The following is a 21,488-nucleotide window of genomic DNA, read 5'->3' on the forward strand; positions in this document are numbered from 1 at the left end:
TGACACGGGATGAAGCTCCACGCTGGCCTGAGGGCCCCTCACAGAAGCTCCCGGCCAGCCTGCCACTTGGGGAAAGCAAGGCTGGGTGTGCTGGTGGGCACGTGATGTCTCTGGTCACACCGCCAAGCTCTCGGGCAGCCCCCTGACCTCAGTGCCCTCACCCGAGTGAAGAGAGCAGACAGGTTCTCCAAGGGTGGGGCCGCCCCCACTGCTCCCTGCCGTCGGCACCCGCTCCATCCCACGTTTGTGGGGCGCCTTCCGGGGTCAGCGCTGTGCTGGGGCGGGCGTCTGCCGGGGAGCAAGATGGTGGTGGGGCAGGGGCCCATCAATGTCCCCTTTCTCCCAAGGGGCCCTGACACTGTCTCCTGCTGACACACACGGATGACCAGAGCCTCCTTCCTAAACCCCCAGGCGGGGACGCCCTCCCCGCCCCAGCTCCCGTGTCCCTGGGGAGGGCAGGGCTCTGAAGGGGCCTGCGGACCCACCCCCGCCTGCCAGCCAGAGGTGGCCCGGTGGCATTCCTCCCCTCCCTAGGTGCTGGGAAGGGCCCTGGAGAGCGGGGCGGGCTGTGACCAGGCTCTGGGGCTGTTTGCATGATCCAGACCAGACAGACAGACGGACTCGGGGTGCTGCGGGCCAGCTGAGTCACAGGGTGGGGCTCTGAGGCAGCGCCCCACCCTCCAGTCCCGGGCCAGGGCTGGCGGCGGGCACCCACGTTTGGAAAGGTGACCCTGGCCTCGGTGGCTGCTGGAAGGTGACGCAGCCCGGGCTCTTCAGAAGCCCCGTGGCCTCGGCCCGGCTGCCGCGGGCCGGCCTTAAAGCGGACGCCGCCTCCAGGTGGAGGGGGGTGGGTGCAGGACGCGGGGGAAGGCAGGTCGTTGTCCCCCCAGGGGAGGTCCGGGTGGCACTGTCGGGCCCGGCTGCGGCAGGGGTCCCACGAATAATCATCTTGCCGCTCCTTCTAAGCTGGGTGGACCACGCACCTGCTTCCTTCCAGGCCCAGGTAGCCTTCCGTCGGCAGGGCACGTCCGCCAGGGACGCGTCACAGCACGCGGGTCTGGGCAAGCCTGGGATCTGCGTCGCCGCCAGATCCACAGGGGATGCTGACGGGGTGGCCTGGGAACCCCGCTAGGAGGACCGCGGGTGTGTAGGAGGGGTTACGCCGCGTCTTGTCACGCGGAGAACTTTTGGGAAGATGTGTGGGCTGCTGGCTGGAGGGCCCTGGGAGGGTGCAGTCCGCGCGTACCTCCGAGCCGTGGAAGCAGCACCGGCCCCGCGCCGCCCGCGGCTTCGCGTTACCTTCCGAGTCCCCTCGCGCTGCTCTGGGTGCTACCTACCTGTCCACGTCGCCCGAGGGTGCGGAGGCCCTGGACGGGGTCTGTGTGAGGGGTGCTGGTGGCCAAGGCTCCCCGAGGCCCAGGTAGGCAGTGTGGGTGGCGAGGCCCGTGTCCTGGATCAGGAGGGCGCCCTCCCCCATATCTGGCGCTGTGGGCGGGGTGTCTCGAGGGGCCCCACTGTGTCGACTAGCCTGGAACTCCAGGTGGGGTGGGAGTGGCGCCCAGGCTGCTGTCCCGTCACCACGTGTGTTTCTGTCTGCGCCCCCCAGATGGGCAGCCTGTTGCAGGGCACGTGGACACTCTGGTTGTCGGGGGCCACTTGTCTGTCCCCGGGGAGCTGGGGGACGGGGGTCCGGGAAAGAGCAGGTGCAACCCGGCTGCGTGGGGCTGGTGTGCCGAGGAGCCGGTCAGGGCTCGGTCTCCGCGAGGACAGCAGGGCTCTGGAGGGCCTGATGTCCTCACGGGCACCCCGGCTGGACCCTTTGTGCCTCAGTTTCCCCGTCTGACAGATGGCCAGCAGGAGCCCCTCGCTGGCACAGAGCCCAGGGTCGAGCGTGGGCGCTCACGGGGGTGCAGTGGGGTCTGCGCCTCACGTTCTGGGGGTGCGGCTCAGCCGGGAGCCCCTTTCCTGGAGGCTGGAGGGGGTCCTGCCTGTCTCTGGGACGTCGTGGAGGCAGGGGTCTGGGAGGGCGGGGGCGCTGCACAGGGCTGACCCATGTGGAGAGGCCAAGGGTGCCAGGCTCCCCCCGTGTGGCAGGAGGGCTCCTCATGCTGGGCACTGACCTTGGGGACATGGGCTGGCTGTCACCTGCTCACTGTGGCCCTCCGTGCATCCCCAGGTTTGGCCCCCGTCTCAGCCAGGCCCTGAGCTCTAGGTGGCCTGGGGAGGGAGCACGTTGTCAAACCGCATCCGGGCCAGAGATGGGGAGGGGCGTGTCAGCACGCTGTCCCCATACCTGTCAGCCTGCAGAGACTGTGCAGATAAGAGTGAGGCCTCCTGGGGCTTCCCTGGTGGCGCAGTGGTTAAGATTCCGCCTGCCAACGCAGGGGACACGGGTTCCAGCCCTGGTCCGGGAAGATCCCACATGCCGTGGAGCAACTAAGCCCGTGCGCCACAACTACTGAGCCTGTGCTCTAGAGCCCGCGAGCCACAGCTACTGAGCCCTCGTGCGTAGAGCCCGTGCTCTGCAGCAAGAGAAGCCATGGCAATGAGAAGCCCACACACCACAACAAAGACCCAGTGCAGCCAAAAATAAATAAATTTATAAAGAAGGGTGAGGCCTCCTCCTGTTGTGGGGGGCGATCTCTCATCCTCTCTGTGGAATGTGGGCTCCACCCTTGGCCTGGAATCCAGCCTCTCCACTGTGGAGGGCGAGGTGACCCTCCAGGGGGGCAGAGGCCACAGCAAATACCGGCAGCTCCAAACACAGGGCCGGGAGGGCGCTGGTTCCCAGGGAAGCCCTGTGAGCCCTGCCTGAGGGAGCTGGCCGGTCCCTGGCAGTGCTGAGGGCCCTCAGGGGAGGCCGAGCCCTGGGGGACGGGGTCTGAGCAGCCTCGAGGGGAGAGGCACCGAAGGGCCTCCCCCGCGTCTCCGTGGCAGAGGAGGGGCTGCAGTGGGGCCTGGGAGGTGGCTCCCCTTTGAGTCAGGAGGCCTGTGAACGGCCCTTGAGGCCCACGCCTGACCTCCAGAGAGGCTCTCTCCTCAGCCCCCCACCCCGGCCTGGCCGCCCGGCCCTCCGGGCCTGGGCAGTGCTGGTTGAAAGCTCAGGCTCAGGTCTTCACGTCCCACCTGCTTCACCTGCCGGTCACCTCAGGGGGCCATCCTCCACCCCCACCCATCCCGATCTGACGGCCACAGTGGTACCAGCCTGGCCCGTGTGGCATGTCTTGGGCAATGCTGGTGCTGTCGGGACCCCCCCGAGACGTGGTTCAGCCCCTTCCCCTGTGTTTGGTCCACGGCGGCCACCAGGCCCCCCTGGCCCTGGGCAGTCGCCATGCTTCCCGGAGCCTGTGCTGCAGGGAGGGGACCAGCCGCCTGCTCCTGCCCTGTGCAGTCAGGGAGTCGTGCAGCCGGGTGTCCCGGACACCGTATTCGCTAAACCTGGACGCGGTGGCAGGTAAACCCTCTGCCTGCACCTGGGCGCCCCAGGCTGCTGGCGGGGCTCCACGTAGGTGACACAGTGTCCCGTGGCCGCCCCGATCCCTTGCTCCGTCTTGCCCAGACCCGTCCCCACGAGCCTGCGTCCGTGTCTGTGGCCTCCGATCTCCTGTGGGAGGAAGGGGATTCCTCTGAAGGTCGCGGAGGCCCTCGGGCTGTGCAGGCCTGGCCTTCCTGTGGCGCCCGGAGCCGGCTGCCCTCCTGCCCTGCGGCGTAGTCCCACCCGAGACCACCCGTGCAGGGAGCCCCGAATGGCCTCGTGCAGCCCTCAGCTGGCCGGGCGGGACGGGGTCTCGGCCGGAACGCAGCTGAAGGGCCTGCCGTCTCGGCCTCAGGCGGGTCTGGGCGGCGGGGCCCCTTAGCGCCCCCTCCCCCAGCCTTCCGTGGGCTCTCCGAGGGGCCCTGAGGTGCCAGCCCGCGCTGCCCGTGCTGGCCCCGGCCACAGCTCTTGTCCCGAGGGTAGGGGGCGCGTGGGGTGGACCGTCGGCTGACCTCCCCGGCCTTCCCCTTCCAGAGAGCTGGGCCTGATCTAGCCCTTGGTCTCCTCTGGGTCTGGGCCTGGAGGGCGGGGCTGTGGCAGGTGTGGCCACCGCGTGCTGTGGGTGCTGCCGTGGGAGCCGCGAGGCCCGGCTGCCTGTGCGGATGGCAGGGGGCGGCTGGTGGCGCTGGGTGCTCCCGCTGCCACGTCTGTCCGCTTCCTCCGTCTCCCGCCCCTGGCAGAAGCCAGCAGGGAAGTGTTTATGGGTTTCTCCTCTGAGCCAAATAAGGCAGAGGGAACGAGCTGGCTGGAGATGCAGCGGGCTGGGGGCCTGGGGGGCAGCCAGGCTTGCACGGGACCCCCGCCCTGGCAGCTGCCCTGGCCTGGCAGCCTTCCCCTGGGGTCTCTGAGCCTCCGGGTTCCGCCTGGCCCAGCCCAGAGGAGCTTCACCTAGCTGGCGGAGAAGCAGGCCCGAGGGTGCCCGTTGGCGGGTCAGGAGAGCCCGGGTCTAACCCTGCCGCTGCCCCGGGGCCTCAGATGCCTCATGTTCTCCCAGCCTCCTGCCTGGCCTGTGGAAGGGAAGCCTGTTCCTGGTGACCCGAATGCCCTGCGGTGTGTTCCCCCTAGTCTTCCCCTCTCGGTCAGTTCACCATACACAACCCCAGTTACACGTGAGAACCTTCTCCCTGTGAAGAAGGAAGCCTCCCAGGTAGGGCCGAGCCCCCTCGCACACAGGTAAACACTGGCTTTGCTTAGTGTGGCTCTTTCGGGCGTTTTTGACATTCACACTTGTGTGTCTGTGCTCATTTAAGTGTTTTTTTTAAATAAATTTATTTATTTTACTTATTTATTTTTGGCTGCATTGGGTCTTCGTTGCTGCCCACGGGCTTTCTCTAGTTGCAGCGAGCGGGGGCTACTCTTCGTTGTGGTCCACGGGCTTCTCATTGCAGTGGCTTCTCTTGTTGCGGAGCACGGGTTCTAGACGTGCAGGCTCAGTGGTTGTGGCGCGCGGGCTCAGTAGTTGTGGCTCACGGGCTTAGTTGCTCCACGGCATGTGTGATCTTCCCGGACCAGGGCTCGAACCCGTGTCCCCTGCATTGGCAGGCGGATTCTTAACCACCTTCCACCAGGGAAGTCTCTCATTTAACTTTTACACAAGAGGAGTGGCAATGGGCGTGGCCGGCCCTGACTTGTGTCCTCCAGCAGGGCCTTGGAGGTTGGTGAGTTCTCTCTGCTACCTGCCGGGCACCGTTTCCATGGCAGCAGTCCCCTGAGCGGGAGTGGTTATGACCTCTCCCACCCAACAGCTGGGGAAACTGAGGCCCAGAGAGGCCCGCGTCTCCTGCAGGGCTGGGCCTCCAGCCGTTTCACAGGTGGGGAGACGGAGGCTGGGGTGAGTTCCGTGGCCCCTGGCCCGGGCTCTTTGCCACTGAGCCACCTCCTTCCAGAAGCTCTTCCCAAGCACTCAGCCCACTGCCCTCCTCCCCATGACCCCGAGCCAGGGCCCAGCAAGAAGGGGGGGTGGCTGGTGAGCTGCAGTAGCCCCTGGACTCTGGGCCCCGCGCCCTGCCATCCTCCACCCCGTTTTTCCATGTGCCGTGGCCTTGGCCGCCCTGGAAGGGGCCTGGCTGTCCCCCAGCCTGGTGGGAGGGCGGGCAGCTCCGCCCGGGCCCTGGTTTCCCACAGCTGACCCTGCAGACCTGCTAGTCCTGGACCAGCGCCCCCTGCTGCATCTGTCCCCTGCAGGCTGTCCTGTAGGGCTGGTTCGGCAGCGCCTGGGGCTGACCCTCACCCACCCACTTCTGCTCTCTGAGCCACCTAGACCCACACCATTTCTGGGGGGCGTCAGCCCCCTCTCTCAGTTTCCTCATCTGCAAAGTACAGGCGACAGTAGTGCCCCTCACGGGTGCTGGGCAGTCATGGCGGCCGTGGTGCATCCCCCCCAGTCCTGGCCTCTCCCTGGGTCTCTCCCAGGCCCACTGTCCTTTCAGCTCTGATGCTGACGCAGGCCTGGCATGACCTCTGAGCCTTCTCGTGCGGCCCCTGCAAGCCTCTGGGATCACCCGCCCACACTGGCCTGCGGGTCCCACTGGCCGGTGGTGTGGTGCTCAGGCTGGCGTCCTGTGTGTCCTGGGGCTTCCCCGCATGGGGCTAGAACACCCCTCGGAGGGTCGAGGTGAGGAGCCCGAGGGTCCCTTCACGCTGCACGCCTTCCCCCACTTCACAGGTGGGGAAACTGAGGCTCGGGGCGGGCGGCCTCCTCAAGCTCCCTCGGGAGGACGGGCCTCGTGTCCTCTTCTCCCACCCGGAGTGCAGGCCAGCCTTGGGGTGACGTCATGGCACCGCGGGTGGACCTGGGGTCTTTGACGTCTGGCCGCCCCCCTCCCCACAGGCCCCCATCTCCCTGCAGGCCGGGCCGTGGTGTCCAGCTCTGTGTGGAACGTCCCGGGTGTTTGTGACCTCCACGCCGGCCTCCCTGCCCTCCCTGGCTGGGCACCAGCTGAGACCAGGGGTCACTTTCCCCATCTGCAGGACCAGGCTCTGCTGTGCTGGGTGAGGGTCTCTGAAGGGTTAACCGTGCCGGGAGGGGTGGGGGAGCCTTTCCTGCCCAGCAGGCAGCCCTGCTGGCTTTCCCTCTGCCCTCACCCCGTCCTATTGTTCCTGGCTCAGGAAAAGGCATATTTCCCCCATGAGGTCACCAGCCACGGGCAGCTCTGGTGGGGAGGTGGGAGCTGCCTGGGCAGAGCAGGCCTGTCCCCCTTCTCAGGACGTCCCCACCGCCTCTTCACCTGAGTGTCCTCCTCTGCTGGAGCCTGGGGCTGCCCCAAACCTCCCCTGGCCTTCCCTGAGTCTTAGCCGGCCCTCAAGGCCAAAAGCAATGCCACCTCCTCCAGGCGGCCTGCTCAGATGCCCTGAGCCTCCTTGTCATGCAGAGTCACAGTGAGGCCACCTTCATGGCACTTAGACCACCGGCCCCGAGGGCTAGGTGTGCAGCCAGGAGTCTGGACCCAAGTCCGCACTCTCCCAGCATGAAAGCCTTCCTCCTGTGGGAACCTGATTCCCACTCTGAACTGGGGAGAAGTTGAGAGTCGCGTCAGCTCCCCGTTTTGAGTCCTCTTTGCCTCTGCTGCCTGCTCCCGTGCTGGCCCCGGGCCACTCTTGCTCTGCTGGCCTCTTACCCTGTCCCCAGGCCCTGATAACAGGGAGGGGAGGTGGGCTGGGAATGTGACCCCAGCCCCCTCTCTCATCCTGGCCCGGGGTGACCCTGCTGGGGCTGGAGGCCAGCGGGCCCAGCTGTCCTGGCTCATGTCCCCTGGGTCAGCGTCCAGGGCTGTCTGGCGCCACCTGCCTGCCGGTGCCAGCTTCCTGGCAGGGGGACCATCGGGCGGCCAGTCTCTGGAGGGCGGCGCTCCTAGACACCCCATGGCCTCTGTTTCCTCATCTGTGTTGGTGGAGATGCTCGCGTCCCAGGCCGCGCTCATCCGCAGTCTCTGCCCTCTGTGTCTAATGAATGAATGACTCTGAGGGGCCGTTGTTGCCCCTCCGGGGCAGGCCCTGTGCGGGCTCTGGCGCCCGGTGACCCTCCCAGGGTGGGGCAGTGCCTGGCAGCACTGTCGTCCCACGCGCTCCCCCGACCCTGCCCCCTCTGACTCTTCATCCCTGATTTCCTGCTTTTGGCAGTTGGAGCTTCTAGATTCTTTTCCTCCTGCTTGGCCTGGGGCTGGGGAGGGGACGGAGGCCCGGCTCCACTGGCTGCAGACGACCGGGCTCTGGCTGGCCTCTGCCCCTCCAGTTCTGGTCTCTGAGATCCTTCACTGATTTCTGGGGCTGTGTGTTCTTTTATTTTGGTAAAACACACATAAGATGAAATTTACCATCTTAACCATTTTATTTATTTATCATTATTAACTTTGGGGGCCACGCCACGCAGCACGCGGGATCTTAGTTCCCCGACCAGATATCGAGCCTGTGGCCCCTGCAGTGGAAGCGCCAGGGAAGTTCCTTAACCATTTTTAAGTGTGTGGTTCAGTGGCATTAAGTACACTCTCAGTATGGTGCAGCCGTCACCGCCACCTCTGGAACTTGGCATCTTCCCGGACTGAAACCCTCATCTGGGAAGCACCAGCTCCGTCTCCCCATCCTGGGTCAGCGTCGGCCTCACAGCCAGGCCTCCGGGAGTTTCCCCAGGACCTGCACCGCACTCGCCTCCCCGTCCCGGGCTAGTGCACCCCATGGCCGGGGCGCGTGTGCTTGTTCAGCTCTGGTGTCCCGGGTGGGTCAGAACATGAGTACCTCAGGGGCAGAGAACTGCAGCACGTGCCCTCAGGAGAAAGTTACCTGGATGGCTGGGTGGGTGGGTACCACCTGGCTGGCACTGTGGAAGGAGAGGGACAGAACCCAGCAGGCTGAGAAGTGCAGCTCTGGGAGACAGACAGGAACTTTACAAGCCTTTGCCGTAAATGCGTTTCCCTCCTGCCTCTTGGGCCAGATCAGATAGATTTTTGTGTGTGTTTTTACGAAAACATACGTTTGTGGAAAAGCTTTAGGTTTTGAGTTGAGCTGTTGGCTGCGGCAGGGGTACGTGATGGAAGGAGGCTGCTTAGCATCAGGGCTGCTCCGGGGAGCGGGAGGGCGCGACAGCGTCCGGAAAGGAAGGCAGCCTGACCAGAGCTCGGGACAGCGGCACTGGCCGTGTGGTGCCCCGGGGCTTCCTCATTGCTGGGGTGATGGGGGGCTTAAGGAGACAGTGGGCAGGGGCTGAACACCCCACCTGGCCCTGCCACCTGCTCCGCGGAGATTGTCCGTATAGCTGAGTCCGTGGCCGGGTTCAGGTCGGCTTGTTCTGGCCCAGGCCGTCCAGACGGCTGCGAAGTGGCGGTCCAGCCATTGCGGGGCTCACGGGCCACACCTGGGGGTCTGAGGGGCAGAGAGCGGAGGTGGGATAGCGACCCCCTCTTGGAGACCCGATCCGGGTGGGCTTCTACGCTGTGCAGCTCTGCTCAATCACGATGACTGGGCCGTGAGGCTGGGCCGTCCGCGGGGGCCGGGGGTTGGATCCATGGTGGACACTGGCGCCCACAGCCGACTGCTGTGTCCTGGGCCTGGGTGGGCAGGGCTGGGCCACCCGGGCCTGCTTGCTGGCCGTGGTGATTGAGAAGCAGAGTGGCCAGAGGTGGCTCCAGCCTGGGGACCTCGCCAGGGCTGCCCACGCGGTGCTGGTCCCCTCTGGGCAGCGAGCGGGGCTTTCCTGGCCCAGCCCCCTCTCGGGCCCCCGGGAAAGGCTGAGTGGCCCTCTCGCTCAGTGACGAGACCCGAGTCGGGACACACGGCACCTCCCTGGCATCCCCAGACCCCCTCACTTCTGGGTGCGGGTGAGGTCCCGGCACCCACTGCACTTCTTCAGGATGGGGTCAGCACCGTGAGACACGGGGGGCGCCCTCGAGTCAGTGAGGGGAGAGGCGGAGGGGCTGCAGACACGTGCGTGACTCGTGCCCCGGGCGACGTGCTGGGGGCCCGGCCGTGGCCCGAGTGGGCGCACCCGGCTGTCTGGGAGGCAGAGGTGGGGGGAGGAGGCTAGGAGAGCTGGACCCCAAAATCAGCCGTGCTCTGTGTTGACTGAAAACATAACATCTTACAAAGGAGAGAAAGCAAGTCGGGAGAATGTCGTGACCCCAGGGCTGGCCCCGTGGCGGGGGCTCCGCGGGGCGGGTGCCTGAGACACATGCAGACACGACGGCCACGCTTGTCAGTGGACAGCAGAGCCGTCGTAAGTCAGGCACGGTGCTCCCGGTAACGGTGACACGTCACGCGTTGAGCGAGGTCGCTCGCCCACGCAGGGAGGTGGCAGCCTCGCAGGGGTGACACGCACAGCACCCACGGCAGAGAGGCTCAGGGGGCGATGGTCAGGGGGCGCGGGGCTGGTTGCCCCCACCCCCCAGCAGCCGGCTGACCGCGTCCTGTTTCCCCCGCAGCCTGCCTCTTCCGCATCAACGCACTCTCGCTGGTCTACCTGCTGTTCCTGCTGCTGCTGCCCTGGTTCCCGGGCCCCTCCCGGCACAGCATCCAAGGTAAGGGCAGGCAGGGCTGTGCTGGGGGTGGCGGGGTGACTCGGGGTCTCGGAGCTCTTTGTCCAGGTGCCTGGGGGGTGGGGGAGCGTTGGGGCCCCAGCAGAACCGGGCAGGGATGGACTTTCTCTGCGGTTGAAGAGCCACCAGGGAAGGATGGTGGGTGGTCGTGAGTTTCATTTTTCATGGTGGACCCTTGGCTGGTTTCAGAATCTCTTTTCTGACCTCATGCCACAGGGGCCATGATGCAGGATGCCCCTGGGGCGTCCCCTGGCCATGGGCTGGGCCGCCTTCCCACCAGGTCCCTCCCCCAATCCCCACCCTAACCCAGCGCCGTCCTTGCGGCCCATCTGCCCTGAGCGGCTGCGGCCAACCTTAAGTCCAGCTGCCACGCCGGCTCCCCCGCCCCGCCGTGGACTCGGGCTCCATCCATGTGCGCTCGGCGTGCTGCGGGGCCTTGGCTTCCCCCCCGACCACCTCGTCGTCGGGGTAACGGGGTAGCTGGGCGCACGGCGGTCTCTACCTGGTTCTGAGCTCTTGGAGGGCGGCCTCTGTGTCTGCCAGGCAGACGGGTGGGAAGGCCCATCAGGGCGCCTGGGCCCCCAGGACGGTGTGGACGGTGGTGCCCACGGCGCGGGCTCGTCCGAGAGGGGCTGGAGTGGAGAGGGTCCCTGCGTAGGAGGGCAGAGCACGGGCCCCTGTGAGGGAGGCGCAGGCCTGCGGGCAGGCGGCACGGGAAGGGGGCACGGCTGAGGGGTCCCTTCGCGCTGGGGCGCCCACCAGCTGCTCTCTGGGTGCTTCTGGATCTGCTGTCGTCCCGGCGTCTCGGTGAGGACGGGTGCCTGGGGACTGCTCTGTGCCCCGTGGGTAGGGAGGCCGTTAGGTTTTGGAGGGTGAAGAGAGGCACCCAGGGGGCAAGTTGTCGGGGTGTGACCCCCTGTGCCCGGCGGGCCAAGGGTTTGGCCTGTGGCTGCTGAGACCACCCCATACTGAGCGGCCACACGACACGTCCCCACCCACAGTCCAGAGGTTGGAGTCTGGCCCGGGCCTCATGGGGCGAAAGCCCAGGTGTCGCAGGGCTGGTCCCTCCTGGAGGCTCTGGGAGCACCTGCTTCCTCACCTTTTCCAGCTTCTTGGCTCGGGGCCTCTCCGTCCACTGTCCAGGCTGGCGCTGGCCGGTCAGTGACGGTCACGCCCTGTCACTCTGACTCTGCCCTCCTGCCCCCTCTCCCCAGTTAGGACCTCCCCTTCCGGGGGACCAGGAGCAGCTCCCTGTTGGAAGTCCAGCTGATTGGCACCGTTGGTTCCCCTTTGCTGTGTCAGCAAGCACTCCCAGGGCCCCAGGATTGGGCATGGATTTCCCTGAAGGAGTGTCATTCTGCCTTCTACGGGGTGGCAGGTCACCCCTCCCCGGCCTGGGGCATCTGGCGGTAACCCCCTCATCAGCCTCTCTCCCCACTTGGGGCTCTCGTACGGAGCCCCGATCTTGGAGTGTGGGTAGAATTCAGGGGAGGGGCCCCAGCACGGGTGCAGAGCGGGGAGCCACGGGGGACCCCAGGCCAGACCCCCCCCCAGCCAGCTGGCCCAGCTGCCCCCCAACTCCCAGCTCCCTGGGGAGGGCTGCCGGGCAGAGTCTGGCATCCAGGCCTTCCTCTCCTCTCCGTGGACCCCGTTCCCGGGCTCTCGGCTCAGAGCTGCTTGTTCGTCCATATTTCCTGCCCATGAGCAACTGGGAACACTTTCTTCTAATTGGCAGCGGGGGAAGCACAGGCTCCCGGCCAGGGCAGGAGTCCAGAGCGGGGAAGGGTCAGGGAGCAGAGGGAGAGGCGCTGGGAAGACTTGCCCGCCTGACCTCCACCCGTCCATCGCTCCAGCCCCAGAGGCCCTTCAGGGACAGGGAGGTTGCCGGGTTTTTCCGGGCAGGAGAGAGGAAAATGTGAGGCCTGCCCGTGCCTGTGCCGCAGCTGGGCCTCGGCGCCGGCAGCAGGTGGAAGGTCTGAGGCTGCGCAGGGTGCCCGTGGGCGCCGATTCCTGGCCCCATCCCAGTGGGGGCGTCAGCCTGACCCCGGCTCCCTGTGCAGGGCGGAGAGGGGTCAGGACCATCACTTTGCCGGGCAATGGGGCGGCGGCCACGGGCCACGGGCCCCGCGCAGGGCAGGGCAGGGCAGGGGTGCAGCAGAGCTGCTCCTGGCGACCTGATTAATGTTGAGGGACTCGGGGAGGCCCTGTCCCTGCCTTAGAACAAAAGCCAGCCCCGCGGCTGCTCGCGGGAGAGGGTGCACCTGCCCCTGGAGCCCCTCAGCTCTGCTTTAAGTCAGGTGCTGTTTGGACGTGGTGGGCCTGGTGGGCGGGTCTGGTTCACCTCGCAGAGCAGTCGGTGCCCCGGGAGGCTCCCTGTCTTTGCTGCGTGAGGGGATGAGAGGCTCTGCCATCCTCCCCAGACCTGCGCCCTCCTGCCTGTGAGCAGATGACGCCCCGCGGTCGGCAGAGCAGATGGGCCCCCCGCTGCCCCCCGTCAGGGCCTCGTGCTCAAACTCTGATTTCCCCGCGTGGGGACCCTGCCCCTCCCTGCCCCATCTCTGCACCGTCCTCGGTGTGACGGAGCCTCGGACGACCGGAGGACGCCCCTTCCCTCAGTGCCGCTTGCACAGATCGCGTCAGGAGGACGAGGTCTGCAAGCCGCTCACCGTAGCACCGGAGCCGGCCCCGGGTGGGCGCCGCACCCGCAAGGGGCTGGGGCTGCCCCAGAACAGGGTCGTGGGAGCGCGGCCTTCGTGGCGGCAGGTGGTGCCGAGGGCGGAGATGCCCTGGAGCGTTTGCAGACGGAGCAGCCGCGTCAGGGAGGTTTGGGGCTCAACCCCGGTGCCCGCTCTGGGTCAGACAGATGCTCCTTGTACCTGCCACGAGCCTCCCTCTCTTCTGCTCCTGGAGCCACAGCCTCCCAGCCCCACTTCCTGCTTCTCCACATTCCTGCCTGAGCCTCAAGTCCCTGAGCGGAGCCCCGGCTCCTTCAGGAGGAGGGACTTCCGTGTGACCCCTGCCCTGCACGGCAGAGGTGGGGTTGCCTGCCCACGAAGGCAGGCCCCGTCCTTCCGCGGCGCTCCTGTGCTGTGCAGGCCTCACGTGACCGAACGAGTGACCCCAGGTCAAGGAGAGAGGCAGGAGGCACTTCCAGCAGGTGTAGGGTGTGGTCTAGCGCCCGTACGCACCCCTGACACACACACACACACACACACGTACACACATGCGTGTGCGCCCGCCAACGATACTCGCTCTTTCTGGCACTCAGGGCCGAACCTCGGAGTCCACTGTGGTAGACTCTAGTGGGCACCTGCCACCCCCTTCATCCCTCCTGGGCAGTTCAGGAGCCCCACACGGGCTTGACCCCCTCCCCCTCTGAAATCGGAGCTGCCCTTTGGCCTCACCCAACACTGCTGTCAGCCATCCCTCTATCCTCTCGTTCTCCATCCAGCCATCCTCTAATCCATACATCCTCCCGTCCTCCCATCCACCCATTCATTCATGTATCTGTCCTGTAATCCAGCCATCCCTCCTCCCATCCCTCCATCTCCCATCCATTCCCCCATCTATCCGCCATCATACATCCTCGCATCCACCATTTATCCATCCTTTCCCCCATCTGTCTCTCCAGCCTCCCACCCATCCATTTATCCTCCACCCATTTGTTCCCCATCCATCCCCTCATCCCTTCGTCCATCCGTCCATCCATTCCTCCTGCCATACATCAGCTCATCGTGTGAATTCCCAGGGTACGGCCACCTCTCGGAGCCTGAGGCTTTGTTCTGTGGGCAGGAGAGCATCCCAGCCTCGACAAGCAGCGTGGCTGAGTGCTGGGCAGGGCCTTCGCTGGATGGTGCATGCTTTCAGCCCGCATCGGGCATGAAGCAGCACCCCGCTGCCAGGACCAAGCAGCAGCACAGATGTTTCCTGGATACATGAGCAAAACTGCAGGTGGCCCCCCAGCCCGAGGGGGCTTTTCCTTCCTGCACTGGCTCCGCCCCACTGCCCCACGCCCCAGGAAGGGGACAAGACCAACCGCAGGCAGGATGGGTGTACTGTAGTCTGCTGATTCCTTGCTGTGCGACTGTGGGCAAGTCACTTCACCTCTCTGTGTCCACTTCCCTGTCTATAAGTTGGGGTCGTGACAGTGGACCACGGGGCTGTGGTGCGCAGTCAGTGGGATGGTGTAGGAGGGGTGTGCTGCGTGAGCTCGCTGCTCACGGCCCCTTAAGACCCTGGGTCCGTGCTGGGTGCGTGTCTCGGGCTGGTGCACACAGCCTGGCTCAGGGCTGGTAGCCAGGGCTGAGCGGCCTTGACCGGTCTGCTCCCTCCGCATCCCCCCCGCCAGGCCCGGCTGCTGCCGGCCTCACCGCTGCGTCTCTGCCTACAGGTCACACTGGCCGCCTCCTGAGAGTCCTCCTGGGCTTCAGCCTCCTCTTCCTGGCAGCCCACCTCACCTTCCAGATATGCCTGCATACCATGCCCCACCTGGACCAGCTTCTGGGGCCGAGCTGTGAGTCACCGAAGGGCCGGGACGGGGGTGCCCAGGGGCAGCAGGCCCGGGGGAGAGCCGACGGCCTCCTGAGCGACTGGAGAGCCTGGGGAGGGGGGGGAGCCTCACGCTCCTCGGAAAGGTCAGCTCAGCCTCAGGGGCCGCCCTGCCTCACCCAGGCCTTGCCTAATGTGGGCCGCCTCTGAGTGCCCTGCCACGATTTACGTCCAGCCCAAGTGACCCAGCTTAAGTGCCCCGCTAATAGGTGGCTGTGGGGCTGGGCTGAGCACCGGCCCAGTGCTGGTCCCAGAGCACTGTGTCCGGGCAGCCCTGGTCTTCTCAGGCCCCTCCGTCTCACATCTTCCTCCTGAGCCCTCTGGGGCAGAGAGGCTTGGCCAGGGGGCGGGCCCTGGTGTGCCGCCCGCCCACTGTCCTGTGCCCTTTCACCCCGAGGATGGAATCCCCAGCCGGCGCCCAGCCCTCCCACTTCCACTGACACTAGCGCCCCAGTGTTCAGACGACGGAACCCTGGGCTCCCGTCCCCACTGCCCGGTGGGGTCTCCCACCTCCACGTCCTACTGGCTCGTGGCGGGCAGGGTGTCCACCCACTTCCCGTTTTCATTCCGTGAAGATCGTGCCTCTCCTGCAGTTTAGAAACTGGAGAGAAGTCAGGTGCCTCGAGGGCCCTCTGGTCCTGGCGGCTCTTAGACCAGCCCTCCCCACTCGGGCCCCCAAGGAGCAGCCGGCCTTGGCCAATGGGTCCGAGAGCCCGGCCCAGCCTCCCGGGCCACACAGCGCCCAGCTGGACCATGAAACCCATTCTGCCAGACAGGACTAATGGGTTTTGATCTGCCCAGCTTTCCCCGGCTGGGCCTCAGCTACCCTTCCGGCGAAGGCAGCATTCTCAAGCCCCCCCGGACACCAGGGGTTCCGTGGCTGTGGGGCTCCCGAGGCCCTCCTGGCAACACGGAAGGGGTTTCTCAGCACCCGCCCGCCTGACCCGGTTCTCCCGTGCCTCTCTCTGCAGGCAGCACCTGGGACACCATCTCCCGACACATAGGGGTCACGAGGTGAGTCCCCCAGCCTCCCTCGTGGATCTCCTGGGCCTCCAGCTCCCGGGGTGCCCCCCGCTGGCCCCTGCCCTCCTGAGCCGGCCATGAGCTCTCCCCGCCCTCCACAGGCTGGACCTGAAGGACGTGCCCAGCGCCATCCGCCTGGTGGCCCCCGACCTGGGTGTCCTGGCGGCCTCCTCCCTGTGCCTTGGCGTCTGCAGGCGCCGTACGCGGACGGCCCGGCGGAGCCTGCGCGCCCAGGAGCCGGTGAGGGACGGGGGGGCGCCTGTGTCCCGGCCGTCTGAGGACTGTTGTACTTTCTCTTTGTTCCTCCCTCTCTATCTCTTTCTTTCTACTCATGTGGACGTTGTAGTTGTAAAAGTCCGTATATGTCCATCATGGAGAGACACAGCAACGGAGAAGGTCAAGTGCACGTCCCCGTGGGGGGTTGCTAGCAATGCAGCGCGTGGTCCTAGCGTGGGCAGGAACCCCAGGCAGCGCCTGCGCCTTTAGACCTGCCCCTGGAAGAGGGTCTTCAGGGCCGCAGGGCAGTAGGGAGTCAGCGCTCGTGGAGGCTGGTCTGCGCCAGCCCTCAGGGAGCACCTAGGGACCGATGGGTGAATGGACGGACCGACGGATGGACAGACGATGTTCGAGCGGCCGTGCCCGCAGTGGGGCATCGGTGGGCTGTGTCGGCTCAGAGGCCTGAAGCAGGGCCCTCCGCCAGAGTCCTCGGGGTCCCCCTGGGCTCTACCCTCCGTGTCCTCTCCTGTCCCTGCACGAGGGCTGTGGTCTCGAGCCCAGTCTGGGCCCCTCACACTCGGCCTCAGTCTCTGTCCAATAGGGCTTGGCCTCCAGGGCTGGGCCAGGTCTGTGGCCATCCAGGGTCCCTGCCCGGGAGGCCCTGGGGGGGCCACAGGCTCACGCCCTTAGCCCCAGTGTCCACTGGTCCAGCAGCTGATGCTTGCGGAAACAAGGGCCTCAGTCCCCAGGGAGGAGGGGACTTCCTACCGCAGGTCGAGGCGGGGCTAAGCCTGCAGCTGACCTGCCCATCCCCTGAGTCCTGCAGGGCAAGGCTGGCACCCGGGGGCCTGGAGGTAGAGTGGCTTTTCCAGGCACTTGTGGGGGTCAAGTGGGGCCAGGACCGCCCTGCTGCCTGCCCTCGGGGTGGCCCCCTGACTTGGCCGTCCCCCTCCATCGCCCCGGTGCGTGGGCACCGGCGGGCGCAGGGGCCAGGGAGGCCTCTGGTTTCCTCGTTAGCAGAGCTGGGGCTTCCTGGAACAGCTGCACCGGGAAGGGGCTGGCTTGTTCCCCACGCCTGGGGGGGCGGGAGGGGCCGGCCCCCCCAGTCCACGCTGCCCATCACCCCTCAGAGCACAGGGCTGTCCTGGTGGCCCTTGGGGGCTGAACTCTGGCCCCGGGGCAGCTGGTGTAGGCAGACCTCAGAGCAAGGCCATGGGGGCCCATCACAGGTGCCCGGAGTTCAAGGCCAGAAGCAGCCCCAGCGCCCCTGTGTGGATGCTGCCACCTGGCAGGGCCGCGGCACACGTGGCTGCACACGATCTGTGTACACGCTCCTGTCCTGACTTGGCACACGTGGGTCTGTGCCTGCCCTGCGGGGGTCATTGGGGCTGCGGTGGGAGGTGTGTCCTGGGGGCCGGCCGAGGCGGGGCTGGACCACGTGGGGGGGGCGGGACCACGCGGGGTCGGGGGTGGGGGCTGGAGCAAGCGGTGGGGCTGGACCACGCGGGGGGGCTGGACCACGCTGGGGGGCTGGACCACGCGGGGGCCCCCAGCAGCTGTCTCTGTTCTTCCCTCTCCCAGAAACGCTCGTTTTCCACGGCAGCTTTCCCAGGGCCCGGGCCAGGCTGTGGGCAGGGTTGAGCTCGGGCCTGGCTGCAGCGCCTCCCAGCAGCTGTCCCCCATCCCCCCGTTCTGGTACATAATGGGGGGACCCTGGGTACTGCTCTGACCCCAGGGCTGGGCCTCTGCCCTGTCCCCTCCCCTCCTTCCAGGCACGGCTCAGTGGCACCTCCCTGGGGCCTGCCCCGTGCCCCACCCTCATTTGACAGGCAGGAAACAGACTCAGAGAGGTTAGGGGGGCTCACCAAGGCTGCACAGGCGAGACCCCTAACCCCCGACTCGAAGCCAGCATGTGACCTGGCCAGGCGCCTGGCCCCTGAGCCCATGGTCTCAGCCTGGACACCGAGGGCCACCTCCGCCACGGGGCGGGGCATAGGCACGGCGCCCATGTTACAGCTGGGGACACGGGGGCCTGGGCATCTGACAAAGAGTCTGTGTTCTCTCTGCCTCCCGCTGGCCTCCCTGGTTCCAGGAAACAGCTGTGTTCTGGGAAACCCTGAGGTGGGACCAGGGCAGCAGGCACTGGTGGGTCTCTGTGCCCCGCAGGCAGTTGAGGCCGGGGAGGGCCGCCCAGCTGTGCATCTCACTCTCCAGAAGCCCCACTAGGCAGCAGAGCAGGAGCTGGCTGCACCCTGGGCGCTGTCCTCCCTGGCTGTGTGATTTGGGGCCCCCTCCGAGCCTCCGTCGCTGTACTTACGAGGAAGGTGCTGTGGGACCAAGGGTAGGGTGTAGAGGTGCCCTGTAACTGTAGAGTGAGATGCACACGTGGCTGTGCTGTGCGCTGCTTTGCTTTTCCCTAAAAATCCCCACGCGGGCCCTCTCAGGCCAAGGGCACTGGGGACAGATGCAGGAACCTGTGGGCCTGCCCTATCCTCGGGGTCCTCTGGTGGGGGTGAGGAGTAGAGAGGCCCTTGAGGGGCTCCGGAGCACCGTGAGGTCAGCCTGCACGGGTCAGTCATCCGAGCGCCAAGCCTCGGCAGGAGCGTGTCTTGCTGCCGCAGTGGGCCGCCTCCAGGGCTGTGAACCCGAGTGGGGCGGTGGGAAGACGGTGGGCGGAGCTGGGCCTGGAGGGCAGCACGCGGCCACACTCAGGCTGGCGGCCCCGTGTCCTCGGAGGGCCCGCGGTGGGTGTGGGGAGGGGAGGGTGTGGGGCTGCAGGGGCGGCCCCCTCCCCCGCCACACAGCTGACTTCCGCCCGCCCCGTGACCTTGGCAGGACGACGATGATGGGGACGTGGACACCGGCTCCCTGGTGGGGCTGCAGGAAGCCCTTGCACTGCCCCGCAAGCGGAGATCTTGGCTGGCCGCTCGGTTCCGGATCACAGCCCACTGGCTGCTGGTGGCCGCTGGGCGGACTCTGGCCATAGTGCTGCTCGCGCTGGCAGGTACCCACTGGGCAGGGAGCTGGGACCCCACCACTGGCGGTCACACCGGCAGGGGTCTCGGCAGCCAAGCTCCCCACTGAGCAGCGAGACGGCGGTCAGGCTGCCCAGGCCAGGAGTGACCCTGTGCGCCTCTGCCTGGTCTGCAGGCATCGCCCACCCCTCAGCCTTCTCCAGTGTCTACTTTCTGCTGTTCCTGACCATCTGCACCTGGTGGGCCTGCCACTTTCCCATCAGCCCCCTGGGCTTCAGTGCACTCTGCGTCACGGTGGGCTGCTTTGGCGCCGGCCACCTCCTCTGCCTCTACTGCTACCAGACGCCCTTCGCCCAGTCCGTGCTCCCACCTGCCAGCATCTGGGCCAGGTGAGGGCTCGCCCATGGGGCCGCGGCCCTGTCCGCCTGGCACCCGTGACTTCCTCGCCGCAGTCAGTAACGCACCTTCTGTGGGCAGGGTGTTCGGTCTCAAGGACTTTGTGGCCCCCGCCAACTGCTCCAACCCCAACGTGCTGGTCCTCAACACCAGCCACGACTGGCCCGTCTACGTGAGCCCCGGCATCCTGCTGCTTCTCTGCTACACCGTGACCATGCTCCTGAGGCTCCAAGTGCGCCGGCCCACGGACTGGGTCAGTGCCCAGGCCAGCGCCCTGCGTCCCCACACCCCTCAGGCCGGGGTGGGGGGCTGAGCTCTCCCCTCCGGCCTCCACAGGGGAAGGAGGCGGCCGGGGGCAACACGGAGCTGGAGGTGGAGCTGACTGAGGTGGATCAGCGGCCCCAGGGCCAGGCCAGGGCTCCAGCCACCAAGGAGGAAGAGGCCACGCAGGTGAGGGGTCTGGACTGGGCGGTGGGGCTGGCGCACCCCTGCCCCTAGGCTTGGCTCACGGGTCTTGGCTTGTCTGCAGCACACGATTCCCGTGCCGCCGGACCCTGAGGACAACTGCATCGTGCACGACCTCACTGGCCACAGCCCTGTCCAGCAGCGGCCCCGTGAGTATGACCCGGCCACACGGGTGCTGCCCCCTGGTGGCCTCGCCCGGTTGGCCTGTCCAGCTGCGCACCTCTCTGGGGCCGCCCAGGGCGGGCGCGGTAGCTGTGATGCTCATGGAACCCGAGACCCTGCGGGGGCTTCCGGTCTCCCACCCACTCCCCACCTGCCTTCCAGTCCCCAGAGACCTTGACTGCTCTGCCTTGGGCTGCATCAGTGGCCCTGGGAGCTGTGAAGACAGTGTCCCCAGGGCAGGGCTTTGTGGTGCTTTTTCCTTTTCCTTTTTTTTTTTTTGTACTAAGCCTCGCTTTCCATTTTACAAAGCAGAGGATGAAGCCGCTGGCCTCGGGGGCTGGCATCTGGGGACGTGGGTGCTCACAGAGCTGGAAGGGGATCAGGGCAGTCTCCTCCACCCCATCCCTTCAGGGTCTCGGAAACCAAGCCCTGGAGAGGGGCGAGGACTGGCCAGGGTCCCACGGCACATCAGGAACAGGGTCGGACAGGAGCCCGGGCCCTTTGCCCGTGTCTTCCGGCCCCAGTGCCCCGTGAGCCTGTGCCAGGCGTGGCCCCCCTCCACCTGGGCTGTGGCTCCAGCATGCTGTCTGCATTTTCGGGCCACTCGGGTGTAGGCAAGGGGCTCGGGCCTATTGACGTTGGAGTTTCCCCAGCAGGGGTCTCGCCTCCCTGGTGACCCCTGCCCTCACCCCTTAGCGCACCCCAGGCTGACTGGGCCTAAGGAGACATCTCCGTTGCACAGCCTGGGCCACCTCATCATGGACCAGAGCTACGTATGTGCCCTCATTGCCATGATGGTAAGTGCGCTGGCCTGGGCCACCCCTCGGGCTGGGGCTTCCTGCGGGCTCCCTCGCGACAGATGGTGTCCTGGTGCCTTGTCACCAGAAGCGGTTGGGGCTGTGACCTGCTAGGCCAAGAGCAGCCCCGGCCAGCCCCCGGCCACGTGTGTGAGTGTGCGCATACGTGCGGTGGGGGTGTGGGTGTGCCCGGGCCGCTCTCTCCGGGCCAGCGGGGCAGGTTGGCCTTCCTGTCTGAGCACCCCCCGGCCCCGGGGACCCACCACCTCGTCAGCCGGGGGGAACGGGGTCTGGGTGCCGGGCCGGGTGTCCTGCGCAGCCCTACCCGTGCCCTGGCCGCCCAGGTGTGGAGCATCACCTACCACAGCTGGCTGACCTTCGTGCTGCTGCTCTGGGCCTGTCTCATCTGGACCGTGCGTAGCCGCCACCAGATGGCCATGCTCTGCTCGCCTTTCATCTTGCTCTACGGGCTGGCGCTCTGCAGCCTGCGCTACGTGTGGGCCATGGACCTGCGGCCCGAGCTGCCCACCGCCCTGGGCCCCGTCAGCCTGCGCCAGCTGGGGCTGGAGCACACCCGCTACCCCTGCCTGGACCTGGGCGCCATGGTGAGTCTCCTCCCGCCCCTTGAGCTCCTGTGATGACGCCACACTGCCCGTTGTCCAGCTCCCAGTGCCGTGGGCACTCTGGAGGCCGGAGCCCATGTCTGGTTGTCACCGGGGTCACCCAGCCAGCCCGGAGTAGTTGCTCGAAGAGCGTTTGTTGAATGAACAAGTGATGATCTCGTGTTGCTGGGGGTGCCATCCCATCTGCCTGACACGGGCTCTGTGAGCACCGCACGCGGCCCCTG

The 21,488-nt window shown here is 66.7% G+C and overlaps 1 protein-coding gene across 1 annotated transcript in view; it reads left to right on the forward strand.

Moving 5' to 3' along the window:
• The window catches only part of PIEZO1 (piezo type mechanosensitive ion channel component 1 (Er blood group)), a gene marked incomplete at its 5' end in the record, with an annotated part of 54,011 nt that overhangs the window by 15,310 nt on the left and 17,213 nt on the right, over positions 1-21,488 (forward strand). The window contains 11 exon segments of the mRNA XM_079722869.1: positions 9,946-10,041; positions 14,450-14,599; positions 15,579-15,621; positions 15,732-15,870; positions 18,682-18,850; positions 18,997-19,210; positions 19,278-19,470; positions 19,554-19,667; positions 19,747-19,831; positions 20,541-20,641; positions 20,986-21,246. Coding sequence (XP_079578995.1) covers positions 9,946-10,041; positions 14,450-14,599; positions 15,579-15,621; positions 15,732-15,870; positions 18,682-18,850; positions 18,997-19,210; positions 19,278-19,470; positions 19,554-19,667; positions 19,747-19,831; positions 20,541-20,641; positions 20,986-21,246 — 1,565 coding nt within the window.

The sequence above is a fragment of the Hyperoodon ampullatus genome (assembly GCF_949752795.1).
Source record: "Hyperoodon ampullatus genome assembly, chromosome: 18".
NCBI classification, from domain to species: Eukaryota; Metazoa; Chordata; class Mammalia; order Artiodactyla; family Ziphiidae; genus Hyperoodon; species Hyperoodon ampullatus.